Source organism: Budorcas taxicolor, chromosome 13 (genome assembly GCF_023091745.1).
Source record: "Budorcas taxicolor isolate Tak-1 chromosome 13, Takin1.1, whole genome shotgun sequence".
NCBI lineage: Eukaryota > Metazoa > Chordata > Mammalia > Artiodactyla > Bovidae > Budorcas > Budorcas taxicolor.
In genome coordinates this window covers 75,006,024-75,033,615 of record NC_068922.1, presented here as the reverse complement: position 1 = coordinate 75,033,615, position 27,592 = coordinate 75,006,024, and the positions used below count along the sequence as shown (strand labels likewise).

The 27,592-nt window shown below is 50.9% G+C and overlaps 1 protein-coding gene across 3 annotated transcripts in view; it reads left to right on the top strand.

Annotated features, from left to right (window-relative positions):
- Positions 1 to 6,017: 6,017 nt before the first annotated feature.
- ELMO2 (engulfment and cell motility 2) overlaps positions 6,018 to 27,592 on the top strand; it is a 38,888-nt gene continuing 17,313 nt past the window's right edge. For 2 of the 3 annotated variants that reach the window (XM_052651381.1, XM_052651383.1), the window contains exons 1-9: positions 6,029 to 6,093; positions 14,677 to 14,800; positions 17,490 to 17,617; positions 17,912 to 17,952; positions 18,390 to 18,462; positions 18,803 to 18,853; positions 22,323 to 22,504; positions 24,176 to 24,275; positions 25,355 to 25,506. In XM_052651381.1, coding sequence (XP_052507341.1) covers positions 17,540 to 17,617; positions 17,912 to 17,952; positions 18,390 to 18,462; positions 18,803 to 18,853; positions 22,323 to 22,504; positions 24,176 to 24,275; positions 25,355 to 25,506 — 677 coding nt within the window. In that variant the 5' untranslated portion in view covers positions 6,029 to 6,093; positions 14,677 to 14,800; positions 17,490 to 17,539. Of the gene's footprint in view, positions 6,094 to 14,676; positions 14,801 to 17,489; positions 17,618 to 17,911; positions 17,953 to 18,389; positions 18,463 to 18,802; positions 18,854 to 22,322; positions 22,505 to 24,175; positions 24,276 to 25,354; positions 25,507 to 27,592 lie in introns of all 3 variants that reach the window. The other variant, XM_052651382.1, reaches the window with a different exon arrangement.

Here is a 27,592-nt window from a genome sequence, read left to right as displayed (position 1 = left end):
TTCATGGAGACCAGTTAACCGTGATTTCTTTTTGCTTATTCGATGATGCAATACGTGAGCTATTGACCATGTATTACGTACTAGACATGCTATGGGTGGGCTTCTCAGGTGGCGCTAGTGATAAAGAACTCGTCTGCCAGTGTAGGAGACATAAGAGATGTGGGTTCGATCCCTGGGTCGGGAAGATTCCTTGGAGAAAGGCACGGCAACGCACTCCAATATTCTTGATTGGAGAATCCCGTGAACAGAAGAGGCTGGCCAGCTACAGTCCATAGGGTCACAAAGAGTCGGACACCACTGAGCGACTTTGCAGGCACACACATGCTCTAGATCCTGGGGAGACGGCCAGGAACAAGATTGTCAATATCCCTGCTATCGTGGAGTCTACAACCAAACTGAAAGTCATAAAACAAAACAGCAATGTGACATCAAGTGCTATAAAAGAGACTGGAGCAGGATAAGGAAACAGTGGGGTTGGAGGAGCTGGATTACAAATGATAGTGTGGTCAGGGAAGACTTGCCTGAGGAGGTATTAGACTATGACCTCAATAAAGTAAAAAAGTAAGCCATGTGATGATGGGGGAAGAGCATTCCAGGAGAGGGAACAGCAGGTGCAAAGGCAGAGAGGTAGGAAAAAACTGATCAAGGAATGGGATTAGACCTATGAGACTCAAGTAGAGTGAGCTAGGAGGAGAGTGGAAAGAAATCAAATGCCAGATCATCTGAGGTCTTGAAGATGATGGTGAAGATTTTGTCTAAGCACCCCCAGCACTCTAGAGGTGGACCACCGTATGGCATAGGTGGATGCTGATGGGAATAACCAAAGCATTGGTCTGCAAGGGAGAGGAGAAAACTACCAAAGTAACATTTCTGATTAGGTGACAGGAGATGAAATACACCTGCTCCTCCAGGATCGCCCTTACGGAGGATCCGAGAGGGATGCAAAGCATTCAGGCTCTGATGCAAGCAGATGGATGGATTTGCAGTGAGAAGATGAGGTTGTTTTCTTCTTATTGCTTCTTTTCCTTTCTTTTTTCTCTTTTGTCAGAGAGATAAGGTCATCAGTTAAGAATAAGGAATCGTCTCCTCTGGAGGACTGATGTGAGGGTCTGTATTTTTCTCTGGCCCCAGTCCATTGCTGGGCATAGGTGTAACATATGGTGATTTAGGTTGAGGGCAAACACAAGGGCATGATTATAGTGAAGACCAGGGGTAAGGCTGTGAGCTGGGTAAGGAGGAAACTGAGGCCCCAAAGGGGATGACAGACTACACAAATGTGGGTCGTCAAAGGATTAGAGAAGTATTTCCATATGCTCCAGTTTCAGATGTAACTTTAGAGGAACTAAAAGAATACAGTGAATACTTACTGAGAGCTGACCATAATTTTGAAGACTACATACAACTTAATGAGCACTTATCTTCCTGCTGTTGCTGTTTAGTCGCTCAGATGTGTCTGAGTCTTTGCGACCCCATGGACTGTATGTAGCCCGCCAGGTCCCTCTGTCCACAGGATTCTCCAGGCAAGAATACTGGAGTGGGTTGCCATTTCCTTCTCCATATTATGTGCCTGGCACCCTGCTAAGTGTTGGACATTTACTGTATTTCATTGAATTCTCCTGACAATCCACCAAGGTCGATAGTGTTATTATCCCCATTGTACAGATGTGGAGACTGAGCCTCAGAAAGATCTAGTAACGTACCCGAGCACACACAGCTTGGCCTGCGTGGTTAGGCCATTTAAGACGGCGGCTCTCTTGCTCTCTGTATATCCCCTGCTCAACCTGGCCCCGTTTCACTCACGTGAATATCCAATTCTCTTAATTATGGGGCTTAATTAGACCCTAGTAACTAATGCTCCCACCTAGCATCAATTCCCCCTATAAACGGTCACCTCCTCCTCCAACCAAGTAGTGAAGACTGCTATCATGCGCACCATCTGCCACACACAGTAAGGTGTCACTCCAGGACCCTTTGTGTAAGAGTTGTTGTTTAGTTGCTAAGTCGTGTCTGACTCTTTTGGAACCCTATGGACCGTAGCCTGCCAGGCTCCACTTGTCCCAGGCAAGAATACTGGAGTGGGTTGCTGTTTCCTTCTCCAGGAGATCTTTCAGGCCCAGGGATCAAACCCAAGTCTTCTGCTTGGCAGGTGGATTCTTTACCACTGAGCCCCCAAGAAAGCCCTTGTGTAAGAGACAATAAACTATTGCTGTCTCTGTCTCTGGGCTCTTTCTTTGGTCTCGCAGGTCTGTGAGGTTACAAAGGGCTCTTGTATAATTACAAGGCCCAGGGATCATAACTATCATGCCATATTGGCTTCTAGACATTGTGTTGGGTTCATATAATGATGACATTCAGCTTCAGGTACTTCTAGTTGATTTCAGTCTGAAAACAGGGCACCTGGTCTGAAATGCCGGGGTCTCAGCTGGGAGTGGAGATGGAGGGATCTGAAGAAGTCTTGCCTTGTGTAGTAGCCTTGGTGGAGCTGTCAATCAGGGTGCCTGCCTTCCTTAGCTAAGCAATGTTTTCTTAGCTGGGCATGTTATCTGAGCCCAGCCAGCTAGACTCTTGCTCCAGGGACCTTGACTCTGATCAAAGAAAGATCTGATCAAAAAAGGGGAGAAGAAGGTGGAATGAATTCATTTTGGCTACCTAAACACCCAAAGCATCTCCAGGCTCTGTCCTTTTCTAAGCCTAGTCCTCCAGCTTCCTGTCACCTCTGTGAATTGCCACTAGCCTGCCAAGAAACTCCTTTTCTGCTAAAGTTAGCCAGAGTTGGTTCCTGAGACTTGCAATTAAAGAACCTACGCTTGAGGGGGTGGGAGGGTGAGGAGACCAAGTATTGTAAAGCTAAAGGGAATGACTTATTCCTTGACTAAATGTGTACTGAACAGGGCTAAGACTAGGGTGAGGCAAGTGAGATACCCAGGGCACAAAATTTAAGGAAGCTTTCACTCTCGGGGTTGTGTAAGTGCAGGGCTGGTTCTAGCAAACAGATATGTACCCTCCCACCCCAAAAAAGTCAATGGCTTAAAGAACAAAGATTACTTTTCTTTCACATAAGAGCATAAGGTGACCTAGAATTATTCCAGGTCTGCCCGTAGCTTTCTCTCTATGTGATCTATCCAGGGACCCCAGAACTTTCTATGTGGTGGTCCTTTCATCCCCCAGCATGTTATAATCATCACAAGGTCAAGACTGGACCCAGCTAGAGAGAGAAGAAAGAGCAGGGAGGAGCCAGGCCCTTCCCTGAAGTTTCATACATCACTTCCACTGGCAAAAACTTCCCCAGTCTTTTTTTGTTTCATTTTTAAAAATTTATTTGGCTGCGCCAGGTCATAGTTGAGTGGCATGTGGCATCTAGCTCCCTGACCAGAGATTAACCCTGGGCCCCCTGCATTGGAAGGAGGGAATCTTAACCACTGGGCCACCAGGGAGGTCCCTACCCAGTCGTTCTTAACTGTAAGTGAGGCTGGGAAGGGAAGCTTAGCTAGGCAGCTCTCTCACTATGAAAGGCTGGGAGAAGGGGTTTTGGCAGGCAGCTAGCAGACTCCACCAAAGCCATTGCCCACATGGAGTCTATTTCCCAGCAGAGTCTATTCTCAGTAACAAAGGCTACTAGGGAAACAGACTCACAGACTTAGAGAACAAACTTATGGTTACCAGGGCAGAAGAGTGAGGGGATAGTGAGGGAGTTTGGGATGGCCATGTCCACAGTGATATATTTAAAATCCATAACTAACAAGAACCTAAGGTATAGCACAGGGAACTCTGATCAGTGTTAGCTAACAATCTAAATGGGAAAAGAATTTGAAAAAGAATAGATATCAATACTCATATGTATAACTGATCACTTTGGTGTACACCTGACACTAACATTGTTAATTACCTATGTTTCAATATAAAATTAAAAGTTTTTAAAAAAAATGATAAAAATAAAAAGCTGCTTGGTGTGGGGGCTCAGGGAGGGAGAGGTGTTTATGGGCTCCAGTAAATGAATAAGGCAGGAAGAAGTTGGAGAATGTTCCTGAAGAACGGAGCTGCAGGAGTTATTACCACCCAAGGCTGGGGAGGGAAAATGAACTTGGTCTGTCATCTTGTAATGGGGCAGGAAAAAAGGTCTGCTAGACCAAGGAAATTCAACCAGTCAGTCCTAAAGGAAATCAGTCCTGAATATTCATTGGAAGGATTGATGCTGAAGCTCTAATACTTTGGCCACCTGATGTGAAGAACCAACTTATTGGTAAAGATCCTGATGCTGGGAAAGATTGAAGGCAGGAGGAGAAGGGGATGACAAAGGATGAGATGGTTGGATGGCATCACCGACTCAATGGACATGAGTTTGAGCAAGCTCCAGGAGGTGGGGATGGACAGGAAATCCTGGTGTGCTGCAGTCCATGGGGTTGCAAAGAGTCAGACACAACTGAAATACTGAACTGAACTGTGACCAAGGTGGAACTCTCATGCGTTCCTCCAAAAACTTCTGTAGATGGAAGATGAAATTGGGAATGAGGAAAGCTGGACCTGAGTTCTAGTTCCTGAGTTGACCTCAAATATAATCCTTAACCTTGCCAAACCTTCAGTTTCTCCTTTGTAAAATGATGAGGATAATAATGTCAAGAGTAATTCATTAATAACTAAAAAGAACAGCCTGAGTAATAACAGTCTTCTGTGAAGATCTCTCAAAGCAATGGTCTACTAAAAGCTTTGGTGGGCAAGGCGTGGGCAAAGTACAGCCACAGGTCAACACCTATTTTTTGTAAATAAAGTTGCATTGGAACACAGTCACCCTCACTGGTTTACATATCGTCTGTGGCTGCTTGCACAGTCCAACAGCAGAGTTGAATAGTTTTGACAGAGCCTGTATAGCCAAAAGCATTTACTATCTGGATATTTATGGAAAGTTTGCTGATGACTTCTGCAAGGGCTGTGCTACATTAGCTGTTACTAAGGCACAACCTCCATGAGCATCATTGTATTCACTAGTAAAAGGGGACTAATAAAGGTCATCTTCAATTCCAAGATGTTTTGAGGATCAAATGAAACAATATATGTAAAACTGCTTTTCAGATGCTTTGCAGAGTGTAAAGTGCCATATAAATGGGAGTCCTTATTTAGTCTCTGCTGAGTATCAGTTTCATTATTTCCTCTCTTCGTTGAGCATCTGTAAAAGGGACAACAAAATATCCATCCCTCAGGGGGTTGTAAGGATCTGTGAGACATAATGGTTAAAGCATTGACTTTAGAATCAGTCAAGCACAGGCCGGAGTCTTGCTCTGCCCATCACTAGCTGCACGGTCAGGGGACCCATTTCATACCTACATCGATCGGAGTTGCTGTGCGTGTAAAAGGGAGGCAGCACGAGTGAGGCCCTGGCGCAGGGCCCGGCTCCGATCTGCAGGTGCAGTGACAAATTACCACCTCCCACGGGTCCCTACCAGCAGTACGGCTGAGCTGTACCCCCTCTGCCTCTGCTCCGCGCCCACGGTCAGCCCTGGGTGCGGGTATAATTAGCTCCAGCTCGGTGGTGAGCAGCCGCGGCTGCTCACAGCCTCTGACACGACTGTCACCTCCCACTCAGTTCTCCAAACCACAGTTATCCCACTGCTGAGTGCGTTCCATGCCTGCTGGGCACCCGGCCGAGTGCCATTAGAGGACATCTGAGCCCTCAAAACCTCTGATTGATCACCTGGGACCCAGGCTGTGCCAAAAGAAAAGTTTCGGGGAGCAGGGGAATGTGGGGAGGAAAGGCTGCTTCTTGCATTTGAGGCGGGGCGCGGGGAGGGAATCCCATGTCTCCAAAATCCATATCCCGAGGCGGGAGACGCAGCCTGCGCCTTTAAGAGGCCTCCGGCAGCCGGGCGGGGACCGGCGGCTCTCTCTTCCCCGCCCCGGCAGTTGGGCCCTCCCTGTTTTGAGTGACAGGCAATCTGCCCAATTAAAGAAAGAGAACTCAGCGTGACGGCGAAACGGAGCAATAGGAGCCCGGGTCGGCGTGCGCGGGGCGGAGTCCCGGGAGGGCCGGGGAGGCGGGAGGCTAGCGGACCGGCGGCTGGGGGACCTCGGCGCTGGAGCTGGGCCTTGGTCGGCGCCCTGGTGAGTGTGGGGCGCTCCTGGGGCCAGGGCGCGCCGGGCAGCGAAGTGGGACCTGGCCCGAGGGGCGGAGGCCAGAGGGGCGGGGCCGGGGAACGGGCGGAGGGCTGAGGCCTGCTTCTGCCCAGGGGCCTGGGGGCTCGAGAGGGCGGGCCTGGGCCGCCCCGTGCTGGCTCGAGGAGCCCCGAAGGGGTCAGCAGGCCTCGGGTGGGACCGGAGGGCACCGGGTCCCCAAGCCAGAAGGGCTGGCTGGTGGGGAAGAGGGCGGACCAGGCCTTGAGGAGCGGCGGCTAGGCCGAGTAGGGGACGCAGGGTCTGGAAGGAGAAGGGTGGGAGGATGGAACCCGGGGGCGAGACGAGCTGCTGGTGGCAGGGAGAGGGTGGCCGGAGGGGGAGCGGCTGGCTGAGGAATCGATCGGAGCCCGGGAGTGTGTGGGGCTGGGTGGCACCCGTCGGAAGCCTGGGGAGTCTCCCGTTACACCGCCGCCCTCTCCTGCACAAACAGACCCTGCTCATCACTCCGCCCCGGCTACCGGGCCGGCCCTGTATTCCCCCAGACCGTTTATTACTTGCATCTCTGCCGCTTCCCCCTCAGTGCAGACCTCTTTCGCCTCTTACCTGGACTGATGCAGTGTTCTAACCCATCTGCCCACACAGGCGCTGGGGCCGCTCTCCAGTGGGCCTCGCACTGTGGCCCGAGGGATCTTTTCAAAATTCTGTCCAGATCCGTTCGCCGGCTTACTTTGTAACTGGCCGGCTTCCACCTCTTTGCAGGACCACCTTCAGATCCTCACCCAAGCTCTGGAGATGGGATGCCACCCACCTCTCCTCCCTAGTCTCTGGCTGCTAACCCTTCTTGCTCAATACTCTGGTCACACTGGCCTTTTCTTGTTCCTTCTACTTACCGAGCCCTGGCCCAGATCAGGGTCTGCAACCTTAACCTTCCTTCCTACTCCCCAGGAAGTACCTTCCCTTCCTGCCTCCTTCCAGTCAAGTCCTCTTTATCTTTCAAATCTCCACTCAAGTATCAGTTCCTCTAGAGGCATCCCTGGTCCCCAACTCCCCCAGCAAGTGAATTCCCCACTTTCATCACCCTCTGTACTTCTCCTTCACGCCACTTGAACAGCAGCAGTTTGACATATATTTATGAACATATTCATGACTGTCTATCCACCCCCCCTCCCGCCCCCCCCCCCCCCCCCACCCAGGTAGTAAGGTCCACAAGGGAAAAGAAAGGGTCCATCCTTGCTCCTTGTATTTCCTGCATCTTGCCCAGGGCCAGGCACTGTGAATATGTGTTAAACATATGAAAGGAAGACTTGGCTTTGGCCAGAGGTACAGGGTGTGAGTGGTGTCTCTGATGTCCTCCACAAACTGTGCCAGGCTCTGTGCTCAAGCCTTGCTGTCCAGTGGAAATATAATGCAATATTTGTGGTTTAAAAAGTTTTAATAGCCACACTAAAAAAGCAAATGACTTCTGTGGTGATTCAGCGGCTGAGGTTCTGCACTCCCAGTGTAGGGGGCGCCTGGGTTGGATCCCTGGTCAGGGAATTAGATCCTGCCTGCTGCATCTAAGTCCCGGAGCAGCCAAAAAAAAAAGACAAAGGGGAAAAAGTGAAATTACTTCTTGTCATTTTACTGAACCTAGTAGATTTTCAAATAATATTCTTTTGACATATAATCAATAGAAAAACATTACTAGTGAGGTATTAACATTTTTGTGTGTTATCTGATGCTGGGAGGGATTGGGGGCAGGAGGAGAAGGGGACGACAGGATGAGATGGCTGGATGGCATCACTGACTCAATGGACGTGAGTCTGAGTGAACTCCGGGAGTTGGTGCTGGACAGGGAGGCCTGGCGTGTTGCAGTTCATGGGGTCGCAAAGAGGCAGACACGACGGAGGGACTGAACTGAACTGAAGCCTGGGAAGGGCTTCCTGGTGGCTCACTGGTAAAGAATCCAGCAGCTAATGCAGGAGACATGGGTTCAATCCTTGGGTCAGGAGGATCCCCTGGAGAAGGAAATGGCAACTGCTCCAGTATTCTTCCTGGCAAATCCCATGGACAGAGGAGCCTGGTGGGCTACAGTCCATGGGGTTGCAAAAGAATTAGACACGACTTAGAGACTAAACAACAACAATAAACCTTTGAAATCCGATGTGTGTTTTATACCTAGGGCCCATCTCAGCTTGTGATAACCACATATCAGCTGCTCAATAGCCACTCGTAGGTGTGTGCAGTGCTAGAAGCTTTATATACCTGCGGCATTTAATCGCCTTAAACCGTCTGAGGTAATTATTGTTACGTGCATTTCACTAATAAACATAATGAAGCTCCTAGAAGTCATGTTGCCTGCCAGCAATCATCCTAAAGTTTGTGAGCGGAGGAAGCAAGATGGGGCCCAGGACCCCAATCTCTTCATCTGGAGTTTGGTCCTTCTGTACCCTATGCTGCTTCTAGGAGGTGCCAGGGGATTTTGGGGGTGCAGGAAAGTGGGGGCTAAACGTCTTCCCCCAAAAATGGCACCTGTGGGTCTGTACTTATTCTGCCTGTCCATGCAGAGTCGTGTGGCTGGGTGCATCAGTACCACCTAGGTAGGTGGCTCAGGAACAAGCTCGTTTGATGCAGTTGAGGGAAAAACCTGCAAAACCAGTGCTTCTGGGTCCAGTCACCGCAGCTCAGCGCCTGCAGCAACTCAGCCTGGCCCTCGGGCCAAAACATGTACCCAGCCCGCAGCATCTCTTACAAGGTGCCAGTCAACAGGCCGGCTGTTTGGTTCAATAGCAGCTGGCTGAGTGAGGTCCCCATCACTGTGAGACCAGGATCTGGGGAGACTGGGGAGCGTGGTCACAGCCCTCACCTTCAGGATGCCAACTGGGCATGCAGAAGGACAAGGCCAGATCACGGAGAGACTAGATGAGCGGCTGATACTGTGCAGTGCAGTGGAGGACCGGAAGCAGTGGTGTGCAGAGGCTGTAGCAGCTGCATGGTGTGTTTCAAATGCTGGGTTTGAAATCCTCTAGGCTGTGGCAGGCGGTCCTTTGCAGTTTCCTACAGTTCCCATGTAGATACTGCCAGAATTTGTGAACCCATTAGGCACACTAGTTTTAACTGAGCCTGCAGAAAAGTTTGTTGAGCACCTGCTTTGTGCTAGGCATTGTATTGGCCACTGCTCTGGAACTCTGAAGCTCTCCAAGGTTCTGCTAGGAAAGGAATATTAAGTATTATATAATTATTATACTATATTGTACAATAGTTATAATATTTATTATCTGATTGTTATATTTGTTATCATTATTATTATATTTTCCCTCTCTGATTGCCTTAACGTATGTTCTCTCCTTCTGTCATCAGTATGTTAAAGCCCAGTAGATAGGGCTTTGTCATGCCAGGGACACAGTTACCATGTGTTTGCAACTTCGTCAAGTTCACACCATTGGAATTCCGCTTACTGTGGGTCAGGTACTATGCTTAAATGATTTACGTGTATTATCGTTCACAACTACTTTATAGGGTAGGGTCGGTTGATTGAAATCCCCATTTTACAGATAAAGAAATTCTTAGAGCTGGACAAGTCTAGGTCTGTCCCACCCCAGAACGCGAGCTCCTAACCTCAGTTAAGTTACTCTGCCGTGCTAGAAGGTCAAGCTTAGAAGGGACCTCTCCTCGTGTCGATCAGGACCTAAGGCCCAGCGAGGCTCGGGCTTGTGGCAGAGCTGTCGGCCAGGCTTCCTGTGCTCGGGGAGGACTGACCCAGAAGTGAGGAGCGAGGCCTTCTCTTGTCTTTGACTGGTGGTGGGGCCTTGCCAGCTTCTCTGGACCTCACCTCCTGTATTCATAAAACAAGAGGCTTGGCCCAGCTTTCCAGTGAGCGCAATGCTCTGTTGTTGGGGTCAGGATTGAAGGAGTTGGGCCCCCAGCCCGGGATTTCAGTCATCCCCCAGGGCTTCTCAGCCCAGCATACCTGCTCCCTACACAGGCTCTGCCTCCCCGCTGCAGCACCACAGCCCCATGAAGGCCGGCAGGACTTCTGATTCACCCTTTTCCATTTCAGTGTCTGTTTCATTTCCGGAAACTGAGGCAAGTGATCTGGAAGCACTGACTCCTTCTACAACCACCTCGATGACTATAGGGATTTGCAGAGTTCTAGGCAACAGCTAGTCCTCTGTCATTAGAGTTTTTGTTTCTCTTTTAAAGGCAGTAAGGTCCAGGGGCATCTTCAAGGGTATTTTTGGCATGGAATTCCACGGGCACAGCTGTGTGCCAGGCCCTGTGCCGCCAGCCTTGGCGAAAGGTGGGCAGAGGAGTAGATACGGACTTGATGAGTCCCTGCCCTCAGCTGGCAGCCTGGAGCTATGGCTCCCAGCCCTGGCTGCCCATCACACTCACCTGCTAGGGGTGGGGTGGTAGGTGTTGCAGTCACCCGGGGTGGGCCTGGACAAGGCACAACCAGAGCGGAGAACCACCAGTCTCGAGTCTGGCTTCTCAGACTGTCGTGTGCGTGCCAGCCAGCTGGGAATCTTGTTTGAAGGCAGCTTCTGGTTCAGCGGGTCAGGGCTGGAGTAAGTGATTCTGCGTTATCCGGGGCTCCCCAGCAACGTCGGTGGTGCTGGAGGGCAGGTCACAGTCTGCAGAGCAAGAGAAAAGGCTGCACACGCAGTTGTGAATCAGCTGGATCGTGACTGAGTGTAAAAGATGCGCACAGTTCACTTTGCCTGAAGTCAGAGCACCAGGAAGGCCACACAGAAGAGGGACTGTTGGGCCTTGAAGCTCAACAAGGCTGGCGGCACAGCCAGACCAGATGGAGGCAGTAACGGCTGAGACCGAAGTATGACTTGGACGCGTCTGGCGGTCGAGGGAACAGGGTGGTCCGCTAGGACATTTGGAGTATCCGCGAGGAGGGTCCGTGGTGGGACTGGAAGGAGCCGGGTGCCCTGCTGAGGAGTCTAAGCGCGATTCTGTAAGCACGGGGCGCTGCAGAAGTTTTCTAAGCCAGAGACCTGGGTGGTTCTTAGAGCGGGTATTATGTGAGAAGAAACCCAGACAGTTCCCGTCTTCCCACACCCTTCCTCACCGCGCTTGTGGCTCTAAGTCAGTGGCTTTTAACTAAGCGTTTGGGTGAGTTGTTGCGTCCGACAAAAAAACTGAGGAGAAACCTCAGCTGCCATTGATGTGATGGTCCTTCTAGGTGTTTCTGGCAGTGATTGGCAGAATCCGAGTCTGCAAACCCAGCTTCCCTCCCCGTACCCCCGATTCTCACCTTCACGCAGGGGTCTGACCCGAGGGAAGTTGAGTCACTTCTCACTAGAGAAGCTGTCCGAGGGAGAAGCCTCTGTGGAGATTGTCACCCTCGATTAGAAAGAGGGTGTGACCTCTGGTCCCCTTTCTGGTGCGGTGGGTTCTATCGCAGGAAACAGAAACCAACCTCCCCCGAGCCTCCCCCACCGAATCAAAAGCAAAAGAATGAAACAGAAAGCACAGTCAGCCCTGATCCTTAGGAATGAGGGGGGAGGGTGGAGAGCTGGAACCTTCTGGCTTCTTCAGTCTGAATTCCTTACTAATGGCCAGGGATCGGCTTTCACTTCCTTTCTGCTGGGCTCTCAGCGTCCAGCTCCCAGGAGTGGTCCTCCCACCCCACCCCCCACGCAGGCGTGGTTAATTGATGGAGCTCAGTGGGGCCTTTTGTAACTGTGCTGATTTTATAAGCACACCTTCCAGCAGCCACGTAAAGAAGGCTCACTGGAGACACGGAAGGTCCTGTTTTCCTCTTGTTTTCCCTGGCTTCACCTTTGAAAACCTGGGCTTTCATTCTCAAGCCTTAGAGTAGAATTATCTTCCCCACATCGCTGTGCATCTCTCTCTTGTTGGTGGCATTAGCAGCAGCAGCAGCAGCGATTTCCCGAGTCATCTTCGTGTCTGTAGTACTCGAAAGGGGGCGGGGTGGGGTGGGGTGGAGAGTCATTTAATTGAAAGGGGTTGATGACTTCTTTGCCCTCTAGTCCTGGCTGTGGACCCAAAGCTCCCTCATCCTGGCGGTTTACTGTTGAACTCTATGGACTGCCAAGCAGGTAGAGCAAGAGGCTATTTATAACCCTGAGAATTTTGCAATGTTATTGAATTGCTTCGACCTAATTTTCGCTTCCTTCCTAAAGTGAAAATGAAAAGAGTAAGCGAGGAGCCCTGAAAGGGTTCCCCACAAGGAGATCCTTTATCCTCGGGCTGTTACTGTTGTTGAGAGTCACCAAGTCGTGTCTGACTCTGTGACCCCTCGGACTGTACCCCTCCAGGCTCCTCTGTCCGTGGGGCTGTTACCTGGAGAATATTACTCTTGTAGTCTCCTGTCTCCTAATGTTTCCAGGGGAGAAAGGCAGAAGGATGTTTTCCCTCCATCTTTTAACTGGAGTCAGATGTGCTAAATCTGATTCTCCAGTGAGACACATCTGATGTTAGACGTGAAAACACTGGAAATGCTGTGGAGTTGGAAGGTGCTGGGTCATGGAACACACAGCTGGAGCGCCCGGTGCCTGCCCCCTTCCGTGTGCCGCTGGCTCTGGCTTGTAGGATTTGGAGAAGTCAGAGCTGTTGGGTTTGAGCAGATACAGATGCTCACAATGCTGTGCTAAGGGAAGAAGCTGCAGGGTTGGACCTGCCCCCAGGAGGAGAGAGTGGGGAAGAGAGCTGTCTGAATCTAAAGCTGTAATGGGGTAGCCTGGGAGCCTTCGCAGAGCTATGGACAGAAGGCCATGAGAACACGGGGTCCTGTCCTATTTCACTCCACCAAGACTGGTGCAGAGGAAATGACATTTGAGCAGGGCTCTGAAGCTTGCATACGAGCTCTCCTGACAGCCCAAGGAAGGAAGGAAATGTGCAAAGACACAGAGAAGGAGGAGGAACGTGCCCTGCCTTGTGGAAATAACTAGTCCAGGAAGGTCCGGCTGGACCATGAAGGACTGAGCCCCGTGCAGGAGAGTGGAGGTCACCTTCTTTAGACAGGGGACTCCGTTTTCTGCCACCGTGGTGAGCTCTTGTTGGTGCAGCCTTGGCGTGCTTCAGCTTCAGGTCCAGCACGCCCACATCCTCCCCGGGGGACCTGCTGTGGGTGCAGTGCCCCCTGCTTTCATGTGGCTTTCAAACGGCCAGATTGGCTGGGGTCAGATTCTGGTGGTGCTGCTTACCCGCTGCGTGATGCTGAGCAGGGAACTTAATTTATCTGTGCCTCTATTTCTTGTCCGTAAAATGGAATGACATCACACAGGGCTGCCACAGAAGAGAACCAACTGTGAAGTCCCGAGGCCCAGTCTTTTTATTTTTTTGGCTGCTCTGGATCTCCACCGTGGCTCCAGAACTTGGTTGCCCCGAGGCGTGTAGGGTCTTAGTTTCTCAACCGAGGATCGAACCCACATCCCCTACATTGGAAGGTGAACTCCTAACCACTGGACCACCAGGGAAGGTCCCCCTAAGATCCGATCTTGAGATCCAGTCCGATGTGGTTTCTTTGTTTTTTTGTGTGTGGAGAAGAGATGGGAAGGAGGCATGTGGGAGACCCATTCTCATCCCTTGTGAACTTCGGTTGCCTCATCTGTCTAATGGGGATGGTGTTCAGGGTTCAGGTGAGCATCAGCAGTAGTAACACCACAACGTGTGTGATGAAGTGTAAAGAGGCTGTCTGCACGTTACTGTTACACACAGGATGACTGCCACGAAGCCACCGCGTAACTGAACTGTTGTAAACAAACTAGACTTGTCTAAGCGGGCTTTGCTCTTCAGTGTTCTGGCCAGTGTTCCTTTGGGGCCTGCTCCGTGTCCTGTGTGCGTTAGGCTGCCGTCTGCTCATCTCCTTCCCCTGTAAGGCTCGTGGTTTTTGCGCCTCCCGTATCTTTGGCCTGCCGTGGTCCCCACTCTGAAGCTGACTGGCCTTCTGCTTCAGAGCCCGTCAACATCCACCTCCCGTAGCCTGTGTCTTTTAAGCTCAAGAGAGCAGATTGGATTAGTCTGTGGAGAGTGGGTGTTCACCTTGGTCCCATAGGCCGTGGTGTGGGTGGAGAGAGTGCCAACACACGTGGGCTGCCTGGGCATTTGGGGAAAGGGCAGAATCGCAGAGAACGGGTTTTCAGTGTTTCTGGAACAGTCCCAGTGATTGCAAATCCCCCTGCTTTCACATGGATGTGAATTTTTGGAACAGACAAGAATCACTCACGGCTGACTTTACTAAAGAGATAATCAGCCTAGGACATACCATATGGGGTCAAAGTGAAGTGTAAAATACAGTAATGAATGTTAACTTTGTTTAGGAGTTCCAAAATATATGATTTGTTTCTTAGCAGTACCACTGAAGTAAAGGTGAAGATTCTTATGCATAGAATTTTGAAATGGGCAGTCTTCATTTGGAATTTTAACTCTAGTTTAGAATCTTAGACTTAAAAGGCACATTACATGTGCTTTAGTTCCACAGTCTCTCCTCACAGGGGAGAAGAAAACTGAGACTTGGCAGAAAGGGACACGTGCTCATCACCCAGACACTCAGTGGCGGAGCTGTGACTAGGCCCCGAGTCCTCTGGCTCTGAACCCAGGTGCTTTCTTCAGCAGGGACCAGCATCCCAGCCCAGCACTCTTCTTCTTGCACCTACATGGCCTACTGATTTTAAAAAGAAGAAGAAACCAGGGGCTTCCCTGGAGGTCCAGCGGTTAAGACTCCATGCTTCTGCTGAAGGTGACGTGAGTTCGATCCCTGGTCCGGGAACTAAGATCCCATATGCCTCACTCTGGCCAAAAAGTTAAAAAACGAAGAAGAAGAAACGAAATTAAATAACAAATGGTCTTAGAGGCCATGTTGTGCATTTCCACATATATGAAGTATTATATTAATACAAAAGGCTGCAGGATAAATCCATGGTGATAGAAGTCAGAAAGAAGTTGCCTCTTGGAGGGCTGGTGGGTGAGGGGCTGACCAGAACGAGGGAGGAGGGAAATTTGGGGGGTGTGAAATGTTTAGTGTCTTGTTTTAGGTGGGTGGTTACAGAAAGGTGTGTGTGTGTGTTTCTGTTTTGTGTGTGTGTGTGTATGTATTTACATATGTATACACACATATATACATAAGCTCCGCATTTTATTATATGTAATTTGTATCTAAATTAAAATGATAGGACAAGGATACTCTTAGAAAAGGATAAAGGTATCCTGGGGATCCAGAGATTCATGGTACCACGCCTGCTTTGCTCTGTCACCTGAGCAGAGCATCTCCACCAGGACCTGGGCCCATTTCTTTTCAGAGATTTGTTGTGTGTCTAGGCACATAGAAATCACACATGAGAAGTTCTGCCTGGAGCTGCAGAAGCTGTGAAAGCTCTCAGAGCCATGAGGCCAGCCCACTTCACCTTTAGGCTTGATTCAGTTGTAGCGAGCAGAAATCCAGGCCAGCTCAGTGGGGGTGGGGGCGCAGGGGGCGCACTAGCCAAAGTCAGCTCCACATCTGTCCCCTTCACTGCTTTTATGCTGGGTGAACTCGGGGAGCTTAATCCACTGAGCTTCAGTTTTGTCACCTTCAAATCGAGATGTCTTCAAATAATCCTGTTCTGCCTAATTCATAAGGCTGCTGGCAGAACTCAACGAAGTAAGTGATAGCACGTCAAAAACCATCTCTCCTGCGCTGCGGTGTCCTGACAGTGCTGATGATATAAATATACAGTGTGTGTGTGTGTGTGTGTGTGTGTGTCCATCCGTGCTGGGTCTTTGTTCGCCAGCTTTCTCTAGTCGTGGCGCGCGGAGGCTGCTTCTGTCATGGAGCCTGGGCTTCTCTTGTGGTGGAGCAGGAGTTCTGGGGTTCTCGGGTGCGTGGGCTTCAGTACTTGCAGCTCTCGGGCTTGGTTGCTTGTGGCGCATGGGATCTGCCCAGGCCAGGGATCAAACATGTGTTCCGTGCATCGGCAGGCAAATTCTTAACCCCTGGGCCACCAGGGAAGTCCAAGTGCTAGTATTTTTGACAGTCAACTTCTGAAGCAGCCCACCCTGGTCAGGAAATGGTCAGGAAAGCTTCCCTCTGTCTGAGATCTGTGAGGTGGTAGGGTAAGGGACTTGTACATGCCAAGTCGCTTCAGTCGTGTCTGACTCTTTGTGACTCCATGGACTGTAGCCTGCTAGGCTCCTTTGCCCATAGGATTCTCCAGGCAGGAATGCTGGATTGGGTTGCCATGCCCTCCTCCAGGGCATCTTCCCAAACCAGGGATCGAACTCAGGTCTCTTTAAGTCTCATGCATTGGTAGGTGGGTTCTTTACCACTAGCGTCACCTGGGAAGTCCAAGGGACTTGTACCCCATCACCAACGAGGTTTGTACTTACAAGTACTGTGAGAACTGACATCTGTGCTTGGGCTGAAAAAGTGATGGCATCCATGAATACCAGGTTAGCAACAGCTGTGTTGCATGTTCCAGGAGAGGCAGGCAGTCTCCGTTCAGAAGCAGAAATTGCGGGTGCGTGGTTAAACATGGAGGATACAGGAAAAAGGTCTTTTTGATGAAGAGCGAGGCCTCTCCTGAAACTGCGGGCACGGAGTGTAAACACACATTGAAATCATCCATCAGTGGGGCGACTTCCCTCATCAGACCTTGAAGAGAGAACGCTTTAGCTGCTGCCTGGAATGCCACTAAGCTCTCAGTTGCCTAGGAGACTGGTCACATGGGCCCATCTTCCAGACTTGTTCAAAATGATTTATTTTCCTTTATGTTGTAGGGGAGTGGGGTCAGAGGTACTTCTGAAGCCTGTCCTCTGATAGTGGGGCCTTTGTGAGGGTGTCCTCACCTCCCTCCACTTCTCTTTTGGCAGCCCTTGCCCTAGGGAATTGGGATGAAAATAGCATTTCCTGTCCCGCTTCTCTTCCCCATTTTCTGAACCCTGTGTCATCCCACACAGGGGAGGCTTGAGGGGGAAGGAGTGGCAGCAATAAGTAGGGAGGAAGCAAGGGAGCTGTGGCCGGGCCCTGCTGACTCTGGGATCAGGGCTAACTGCAGAGCTGGCGGGGCTCCTTTAACCACCCAGCCAGGAACAGCCTGTATCTGTTCTTATTGGTCTTCGGGCATATGTTTCTCCCTCTCGAGGTCCCAGGACATGGCTTTGCAGTCAATATGCTCATTTACCGCAGGGCCCTCCTGGCCCTCCAGCTGAAGTGTCACATTGCAGATCTTGCTGCTGGCTTATCTGCAGTGGATAGATAGGTTTGTCCCTTTTCTACTAGCCGATTTAATCTAAAGAGACAAAAGGCCCAAGGAAAGTTGTGGTGTGATCTCAAAAAGCTCAAAGCAAGTAGTCCTATGTGTTTCTTTGGACACTACCTTCCGATTTTTCAAAATATGTAACAAAAGTGAAAAACGAAGGCAAACTCATTCTTTCCGATTCTTTCTCCCCAGGCAGCTGTGTCTGTGTGTCTGTCTTGGAGAGGCAGGCCCCGTTGGGAACGATGCCACCACCATCAGACATCGTTAAAGTGGCCATCGAGTGGCCAGGTGCTAATGCGCAGCTCCTTGAAATTGACCAGGTAAGCTCTGGAAATGAGGGGTCAGGGAGTGCGGGGCAGGGGTCGTCTTGCGGGGTGGGGACCACTGGCATCAGGAGTAGGAGTCAGCCAAGGCCTGTCCCCCCTCTGGAAGGTTGGTCACCACAGCCTGTGAGAGGCTTCCTCTTTGAGAACAGCTCTCAGAGATGAAGTCCGTGCTCAGGCGCCAGGCTCAGCCTGCCTGGCAGACCCTCTCACCAGGACCCTGGCATTAGCAGGATGTGGCAGCTGGTGAAGGATCTCTGCCCCCATCCCCACCACCCCCCTCTCTTTCAGAAACGGCCCCTGGCGTCCATCATCAAGGAAGTTTGTGATGGGTGAGTTGAAATTGCCCCCTGTTGCAGACAGTGACAGGCTAAAGACAGAGTGGCACTGCCAGGCCTTGAAAGAAATCCTGCCCGAGGACCTGCAGTTAGGCGGGTCGCCAGTCCCAGGCTCCCACGACGGAAGGATCGCTGGTGGGGATGTCCCCAAGACCTGCTGTCAGTCTGTAGGAGTGCTCCACCTGAGGTCCTAGTGGGGTCTGAGACCCATGCCGAATTACACGTCCCACCTTTGTGGTGCCAGTCTCTGCAGAAGGCAGAGGGGGTTACTGTTGAATATCTCAACCCAAAGCTTTGATTTTTCCCTCCCGTACATCACACCGACCACCCAATCCCTTCAGCAGCTCTACTGAAAGTTCTTTATTTGCAGCTTCTAGACAGGCCCCCAGGTATATATGGCCAAAGAGGCTGTACTGTTTTCTCTTACCTAGGTGGTCATTGCCAAACCCGGAGTATTACACCCTCCGTTACGCAGATGGCCCCCAGCTCTACATCACGGAACAGGTTAGTACGGGACTCGCTCTCAAGTGAACCGCCCGAGGCGGTGGTGCCGGTGGCCCTCAGGGAGCTTCCTCTTACTGGGGTGAGACCCACTCCCTGGGCAGGTCAGGGCGGGTCAGCCCTTACTCTCTAGTGGCTGGAAAATGTGGCTGCTGCTTCCTGAGAGGCACTCGAAAAGCGTCTTAGAAATTCGTGGCCAAGAAGCAAGCAGGAGGAGAGGGACTGACTGAAGAGTGTCAGTTACAACTCCTTTAAAAATGACAGAAAGTTCTTGTTGATTCCGCTTACGTGCCCAATTTTAATATTTTATCTTAGCTGCTCTTTGTTTCTCTTTGGCTCCCAGACTCGCAGCGACATTAAGAACGGGACAATCTTACAGCTGGCCGTCTCGCCGGTAGGTACTCTGCTTTCCTTAGGAATTCTTTTATCTGTCAAGTGTATGTGAGTCCCTGCCATGGGCCGGACTCTGTTCTAGAAAGTAAGACTTGGAGGTGAAAAATGCCCGTCTTTGCTCTCACAGCCTAGTGGGGAGTAAACCAACTACAGTATAAGGCCTCCTTCCGGGGTCTGGAGAGAAAGTTGCTCAGGGAGCTGTGGGAACTCAGGAAAGGGCCCACCTGACTCAGCCCGAGGAGTCCCAGAAAGCCCTTCCAGAGGAGGGACACGTGGTTCCGATGTGGAAGGGTAAGCAGGAATCAGCTGAAGAAAGAGGAGAAGGAAAGGTACTCCGAGCCCAGAGATGTGCTTTGTTGGGTGATGTGGGAGTGCTGGGGGGCTGAGGGCCTGTAGCGATCAGCAGAAGGTTCCTCTGGCCTTCTTGCAGGTTGGACTTTATCCAGAAGGGGATGTGTCCAGAACGGACACTGAAAGACTTTTAAGTGGGAAGCAATATTTTATTTAGATTTAGATTTCAGAAAGATGACTTTAATGACAGTATGGAAGATGGCAGAAGGCATCTTCAAGAAGCCGATGAGCAGTGTTAACAGCCCGTGAAGGCAGTGGCCGTGGAGATGAAAGGGTAGGCGGGAAAAGTGGAGGTGAGCTTGGCGAAGAAGCTGGAAGGAGCGAGACAGTCCACGCTGGCCCCCTGATTTCTGCCAGGGCAGCCCTTCCGGGTAGCTGAGGAGGCATCCAGAATGTGGGAAGGAAACAGGAGCTTGAAGTGGCTTAGGAGCCGAGGGCAGGGGCAGCGTCAGGATGGAGGGCAGCGGCGTCTGCAGTGAGCAGAGAGAAGGGAAGCTGTGGACAGGGGAGCTCTCTGTGGATCTGGGAGACTGGCCCTGGCCTGTGGCAGCCAGGTGGCAGTGCGTCGACTTTCGGAGGCAAGGACCTTCCACTCACCGCATTATCAGGAGTTTAAAAGGGTTTAAAAGGAAGTAGATAGAGAAGGTACCAGCTCCAGGATATGGAGTTGAAAAGATACACTTTCTTAAAAAGAGGTGAAACGTTCGTGTATTTTAAAATCAAAAAGGTTTGACGGAGAGCCAGTGAAAGGTCTCCTTCCCACTCTCATCTCCTCTGCCTAGCTCCCTGCCTCCTCCATCCCGTCAGGGTTGTAACCTTCTCTGGTGGTTTTTCTGTGTCCTTGAGAATGTCTTCAGATGGAAGAGACAGAGGTTGCCAGTGCGGGAAAGGGGGTGAGCGACTGGACAGGCAGGACCTTGGTGCCCACAGGACAGGAGAGGCCCACCACCTAGCAAGGGGTTCGCCTTGACTGCTCAGCCAGAGCAGGACCAGTGACATGAGGGTGGCCTCGGCGCGTCTGCAGCTTCTGTTGCAGCTTTTCGTGTGTTCTGTTACGGAGGTCGTTGCCGGCCCCTGTTCCCTTGGTAATGTGAGAGACTGCTCCGTCCGCACAGTACCCGCTGCTGCTTTTTGCTGAATGCCTGGGTTTAGCTGAATCCTTTCACATATGGTATCATGAGATGAGTACTCTCGATAGCCCCATTTTCCAGACCAGGAAACTGAGACTCAGGTTCAACAACTCGCCAGTTGTTGACACTCAGGACAGGTCAGAGCCACCTCTCAGGCCCAGGTCCGGGGCCAGTGTTCACGGCATCTCTGCCTCCCACTTCCCTCCCTCAGCTTTTCTCGTTCTAAGGACCCCATCTCTGCCCCAGACGCTCTGCCAGTTTAACGTGACAGCCTGGGAGCTGTGTCCTTCACAGAAGTGCCCAAGCGTTTTCTGGGCCCCTGCGCAGAGCAGGTGACTTTCCCTGGAGCAGGAGCTGCGGGAGGCGGCCGCCCAGAAGCGCCGTCTCAGGAGGAAAGTGAACATTTGGGTTTGGAAGGTTCTGAGTGTGATGCAGGCCAGTGCTCTTCGAATCGTTCTGTCCTGTGGCCCTTTCTCCGGCGCTCATGTCCTCCACCTTGGCGGTAACGGGGGATTTCTGTGTCCTCAAGAGCCGTGCACAGTTGGAAGGTAGAGATGTGGGCAGCCTGACTCCTCGCCAATGGAGAACAGGGGCTCCAGTCACTTGCTTTAGCACTGTAAGAAAAATTAAGACCCCGGGAGTGTTTTTGCTCTCCAGACTCTTCCATTCAAACCAAGACCATGAAATTAACACACAGAAAATAGAGTGATGAACCAGTAAGATGTGAGGCGCCAGCTGTAAAATTAAGAAGTTCAGCAACAGGCAGGACCTGTGAACACGGGAGGAGGGGTCGCAGCCGCGTTTACAGGAGGAGGCAGGCGCTCCAAGAGGGAAGGGGCCACCTGCTCAGGGGAGGCGCTGTCGCTGGCTGTCCTTTTCTAAAAGCTGTCTCGAAATTAGCTGCTGCTTGGCATTCTTAAAGTTTCTCCAGGGCTAGCACTTTGAGGAACAACGATTTGGACTTTTGAGAGAAAGTAAATATATATATATGTATTGGGCTTACCAGTTTCAGATTGAAAAAGAGAGCTTAGAGGTCACCAGATTGAATTCTCCACCCAATGCAGGAATCCCTCCAATAGCACTTTTGACAGATGTCATCCAGAGTTTCCTTGATTGCTTCCAGTGACCAAGAGCCCAGTACTTCAAGACACAACCTCTTCCACTGTCTGATGGCTTTAGTTAATAGAGAACTCTTACGGGTACCAAATGGGGAAGGGGATTGAGGAGGGGTAAATCAGGAACCTGGGATTAGCAGGTACAAACCACAGGGTCCTACTGCATAGCACGGAAACTAGCTTCAGTATCCTATAATAAACCATAATGGGAAAGAACACGAAAAAGAATGTATGTATAGAAAACGTGTAACACTTTGGTATACACTAGAAACTCACACAACATTCTAAATCAACTGAAAGTCAATTTGAAAAAAGAAAAACTCTCCAATATCGATTGAACCATTGTCTGTTGATTCATTGGAAAAAACCCTGACGCTGGGAAAGATTGAAGGCAAAAGGAGAAGGGGATGGCAGAGGATGAGATGGTTCGATAGCACCACTGGCTCAATGGACATGAATTTGAGTAAATTCCAAGAGATAGTGAAGGACAAGGAAGCCTGGCATGCTGCAGTTCATGGGGTCGCAGAGCTGGACACGACTTAGCAGCTGAACAACAGCGTTAGTCTGTCTCTTTGTGACTTGCCATAGGTAGTGGATTGTCATCCCACAGATCTCTTATATTCCGTCTGTGGGACTCTTTTTAATACATAGGCCAGAGTGATACAGAAAGGATACACTTGGCTACAGATCTGTCTTGACCTACTGGTGATTCCCTGATGGATCCAATAAACAATTATTTAGCAAATATTAAGCAGTGTGGAAAGCTGTTTCTGCCTCGGGCTTGAGAGTCCACAGGAGCCTCTGTGAGCTATTCACAGAGCAGCGACCCCCCCACGGGGAGCTGATGTCCTGTATCTTGTCCTTGGTCCCATAGTCCCGGGCTGCACGCCAGCTGATGGAGAGGACCCAGTCCTCCAGCATGGAGACCCGGCTAGATGCCATGAAGGAGCTGGCCAAGCTCTCTGCCGACGTGACCTTCGCCACCGAGTTCATCAACATGGATGGCATCGTTGTGCTGACGCGGCTCGTGGAAAGCGGAACCAAGCTCTTATCCCAGTGAGTGTTTCTGAGGTCTCGACAGAGGGCTCTGAGATCTACGACACTCCGCGGGGCATCCCAGTCTCTTTTCCATTGAGTCAGAGGCGCTTATTGAGCTCCGTCTGCATACAGAGCAGCATGCCAAGCACTGAGGTCCACGCAGAAGGGTATAACCTGTTGTGGCCCTGAATCTCCTAGTCTGGTTGGGCTCTCACAAATTCAGAGACGGGACAGAGCAGCTCTGTGCTAAGTGAGAAGTAGAACTCTGGGCTGAGGATGTTGGGAAGAGAGGTCAGCTCGCAGGTGCAATCATTTCTGGAAAGTAGGTGTGACGTGATGGAGGTTAATGAGCGGGCTGTCTGTTACCAACTAGAATAGATCTCTGTCTGTTCTTAACCGCACCCCACCTCCCTCCCTCTCCAGTCACCGCCCCCCCCTTATACACGGGCGTGTGGCTCTCCTCTGCCATAGCTCTCCCTCACCCCTTCACTGTCTCCCCGTCCCCCGTTTTCACGGTGGGGTTAGAGGGGGCATCCAGGACTTCGTGATGCACCGGAAATGTCTTTGTGATACTCCAGTGCCAAGGGGAACGTGGCGGGAAACTGCCCTGTTGATATCAGCAGTGGATAAACATGTTTAGTTGGTCTTCTAAGCCCATGGAACCTAAGCCAGCAGAGAGGGAGTCAGAAATCTTCTTTCAGCTGATGGGTCAGCTGTTGAAGTTTCTTAGCCAAACTGAGCAACTCATCTCGGGTGTTTGTTTTAAGCCGTGGATTCTCCGGCTGCACGGAAATCCTGAAGCCTGTGGCTGCCATCAGCACTGACCTGGGCATTCCCAGTCTCCCAGGAGTGCAGGGTTAGATTGGCCGTGGTTCCCTCCTCTTTAAAATGGAGGTGATACCCACCTGGCTCTCCTGTCCTGAGGAGGATCGTGGGTGAGATGGGTCAGAACATGTTTTGTAAACGGAAACTTGGGGTCTGTAAATCATGGAGCACTGGCGCGCCACAGTCCGAGGCGTAGCAGAGAGTCGGACACAATGAAGGGACTGAGCCCGCAGGGTCAGGTATGGGTGTGTGACGGATACAGTGTATACAGAGCAGAGAGGGGCCAGAAAACATCCCAGTCCTTCCGCTCCTCCAGCACTCTGCTCAGGTTCCTCTTGCCTTATCCTGGCCTCACTGCAACCCCGTGAGGTCAACACTGCGAGAAGAACTCCAGTTTACAGAGAGAGAAATAGAAGTCTGAAAATTTTAGAAGTCTAAAATTTGCCCAGCTAGGAAGTGGTCGGACAGGACCTGAAACCATGGGCCAAAGTTCACACTCTTTATCCTGCGTCCTGCTGCCTCCTGGCCTAAAGGTGGGCTGAGACACAAGCTTCCTTGGGCACCCCACCAGGCGTTGTGGTTTGATGGGGGTTTGCTGGACAGGAGATGGCCGAGGGACTGTTTCTCTGAGATGAGGACGTCTGGTCACCCAGCCGCCTTCCCCTCGGTGATACTAGAGATCCGAGGAGGAATCCACTCCCCGCGTGGTGTAGGTGTTGGCCAGGCGCCGGGCCCCAGTGGTGTCTGCGGATTCCTTGCATGGTGCTTACGCTGAAACCCGAGCCTGCTGTAGCTCCCTTCACTCCTGTGTTCTCCGGTTCTGAATCTTCATATCGTTTTGTGTGTGTTTTGCACATGTCTCAGTTACAGTGAGATGCTGGCATTCACCCTGACTGCCTTCTTAGAGCTCATGGACCATGGCATTGTCTCCTGGGACATGGTTTCAATCACCTTTATTAAGCAGGTGAGGCTTCCAACCTTCCTCCCTCAGTTAGGTGTCCGCTAGGCTCGAGGGGAGATGCAGGCAACACAGCTGCTCCAGGGCGGGTCGGCCTTCTAGCCCCAAGGCCAGGTTTTTCATCCTCAGGCTCTGGCCTTCCTGTGGCTCCTGGAAGATGTACTGAGACTTTGTTACACTCACAGGGCCTGCGCTGAGAAGGCGGGACTGGGCTCCCAGAACCCAGTGTGGCCAGAGTGGGATTGGATTATCAGTGAGACCTGCAGTAGTGCCAGCCAGCCCGCCAGCCCCGTCCCTAAGTCTCTTCACTGCTTCCTGAGCCCTCTTGGGATTTTAAAAAAAAAATGTTCATTTCATTTGCCTTATATTCTCTTACATTTACTAGTGTGCCTTCTGTTTACGAATCTGCAGGCGAGCCTATTTGTCAGACGAGCTCAGTGTGGAGAGGGGAGACTTCTAATTTTGTCCTTCTTCTAGAAGAAGAGGCAGTGTCACCTCCAAAAACTGAACGGAAAACCAATAAATGATATCTCAGCTGATCTAGATCGTACCTGTCATTGGCTTGGGACACTGAGAACTTCCTGATGCTGGAGACACTTAGGCACAAGTGCAGTGACCATGTGTCAAGGATATTCTCATGGGGACTGAGCAGAGGTTAAATTACGAGACTTGGAGGTCCTTTCCGTGTCCCTGAGTCTCTGTGTGTGTACAGGGACAAAGTGTACGTCAGGGGAACCGCACCTGGCGAGCACACCAGGTCCCAGGATCAGGAAGACCCTCTGCTCCTCACGCTCACCCCTTCCATGCCCAAACCCTTGTTTCTAAACACAAGGGATTAAGTCCTTAGGTTTAAGGAAACACAGTTGAGTGGATACTGTCATTTGAAATCGAGTTATGCATTATCCGTGCCCGGGGACTCCCTGGCACCCTGGCCCACATAGCAGACACCACTGTCACCTGGGGGCAACTGTCCAGAAGTGGGCGCACACCTACAGGGGGAGAGTCCTGGGCGCGGGGCGGGCATCTGAAACCTAAGCCTTCAGCCCTCGCGGGCTTCCTGACCACCTCGCCCTCCCTGGCTCTAGATCGCGGGGTATGTGAGCCAGCCCATGGTGGACGTGTCCATCCTGCAGAGGTCCCTGGCCATCCTGGAGAGCATGGTCTTGAACAGTCAGAGCCTGTACCAGAAGATCGCGGAGGAGATCACCGTGGGGCAGCTCATCTCGCACCTCCAGGTGTAAGTGCGTCCCCGCCGTGCCGCCCTGCACAGCCCGTCCTCCTAGCCCTCTGGCCTCCTTCCGCCGCACCTGTATTCCCAGATGCTGGTCCGCTTGCCACTCATCACCTCTGCCCTACTACTCACTGCCGGAGCTCCTCCCATAAATCAGAGCTGCTCGTGTCAGGCTCCCGCCTGACACCCTCTGTAACTCTCTCCATCTCTTAGGATAGCGTGAAACTGTCCCAGTCCCTCTCTGTATCACCATGATGCCAGACAGATTTAGATGCTTTCTCCTCTATGAGCGCAGTAGTCCCTGTTTGTACCTGTGACAATCATATTTACATGAAATACTGTATTTTTTATTATCTTTCTCCCGTTTTAAACGTTGAGTTGGGAACAGGGACCAGTTTTGTATCCCTTGTTTTAAGTAGAAGCTCTGTTAGTATTTGTTGAGTGAACTCTTGCTGAACTAGCAGCGTGCGGTTGAGGGTAGCAAGGAGTGTCTTGCAGAGCATGAGTTCCAATTCAGGCTCTACTGCAGACGAGGTCTCTGTGCTCGGCAAGCTACCTCTTCTCTCCTGGCTTTAGTTTCCGCACCTCTACGCTGGGGTTAATCCCTCCCACCTCTCAGGCTTGGGAGGATCAAAGGAGAGAGAAGGTCTAGCGTCGGACCCGCACAGGATAGGTGTTCATTCAGGAGAGGCTTTTTGTTGTTGTTGTTCATTGTTTTTGTTTTTATTTGTTTTTTAAGAAGTTTATCCCATCCTAAGACATTTAACAGATAGTAAACAAAATCTAAAGACAGATGAACCCTTTGGAGCCTGTTCTCCCTTCCTGGTTCTTTTTTCTTCCCTTTCAGCCATTCCACGTAATTTAAGGGGCCTGGACTTTCCAAAAGCAAGGATGCTGATACTGCTGACACCTTCCTACCTACTGTCCCCTTCCAGCATGTGGGTTGTTGACTGAATACCCTTCCGGTTCCCGGGGAAGCCAGAATTCCCAGACTCAGTTGTTTTTTAGCAGCCTTTTCTTCCTTCACTCAGCTATGCTCTCAGCCCAAACCTTCCCACGAGCCCAAGTGAAAAAAAAAAAAGCACAAGAAAATTTGCAACTCTGATTTCTTTCTCCTTGTCACTTCTCTAGGGGATTCTTCAGCCTCTGTTTTCATGCCCCAAAAGCCAAAAAGGTTGATTGAAGTGAGGGGACCTGATCAACCCCAGATGGAGAGTTCTGATTTTCCTGACCTCAGAGTTACCTCTGTTTCTTTGTTTCTGAATTGGAATGACCCAGTCACCTCCTTAGGGAGGAGAGAGGAGCTAGGCGTTTCTTAGGGGTCAGTCTGTGAATATTTTCAACCCATTGCTGTCCCCGGAAGTCATGTCCGCTGCTGCTGGGCTGAGGGACGCCTTGTGCCCTCAATCAGACTTCCAAGACGCCCCCGCCCGGCCTGGGAGCCCAGCAGCCCCTCTGGAAAGAGCCCCAGAATGCAGCTGTGACACAGCAGGTGGAGAGTTTTCATCAGTTGCTGGGAGTACGAGATTCCAGAGAAAAGTGGTAGCTGCCATTTGTTTAAAATAAAATATGTCCACAGTTGAAGACTTTGAAAAAACAGAGATGCACAATAAGGGAATCATTTGCCCATTATCCCACCTCCAGATATAACCACTGTTAACTTTTTTTTTTTTACCACCCCACCCTCGAGGCATGTGAGATCTTAGTTCCCTGACCAGGGATCAAACCCACACCCCCTGCGTTGGAAGTGCAGAGTCATAACAACTGGACTGTCAGGGAAGTCCCTAACATTAAATTGACTGTCTCACTGGTCTTCTCTTTTCTGTGCATACTTTAAAAAAGTTGGAATTTTACTACACATACTTGTGTGTGCCTTGACTTTTTTTTTTATAACAGAGTGATAGCTCTTGAACATTTCCCATGTCAAAGAACCTTCTAAAAGGGTAGTGATTAATCTTTTTGCATCACAGATGCCTTTGAAAATCCAGTAATGGTTATGGACTCTCACCTCCCTGGAAAAACTGTCACATAGTCAACCAGATAAATGAAATAATGGCTATACCGTTTCTAGGGTGTATAGATACCCTAAGCC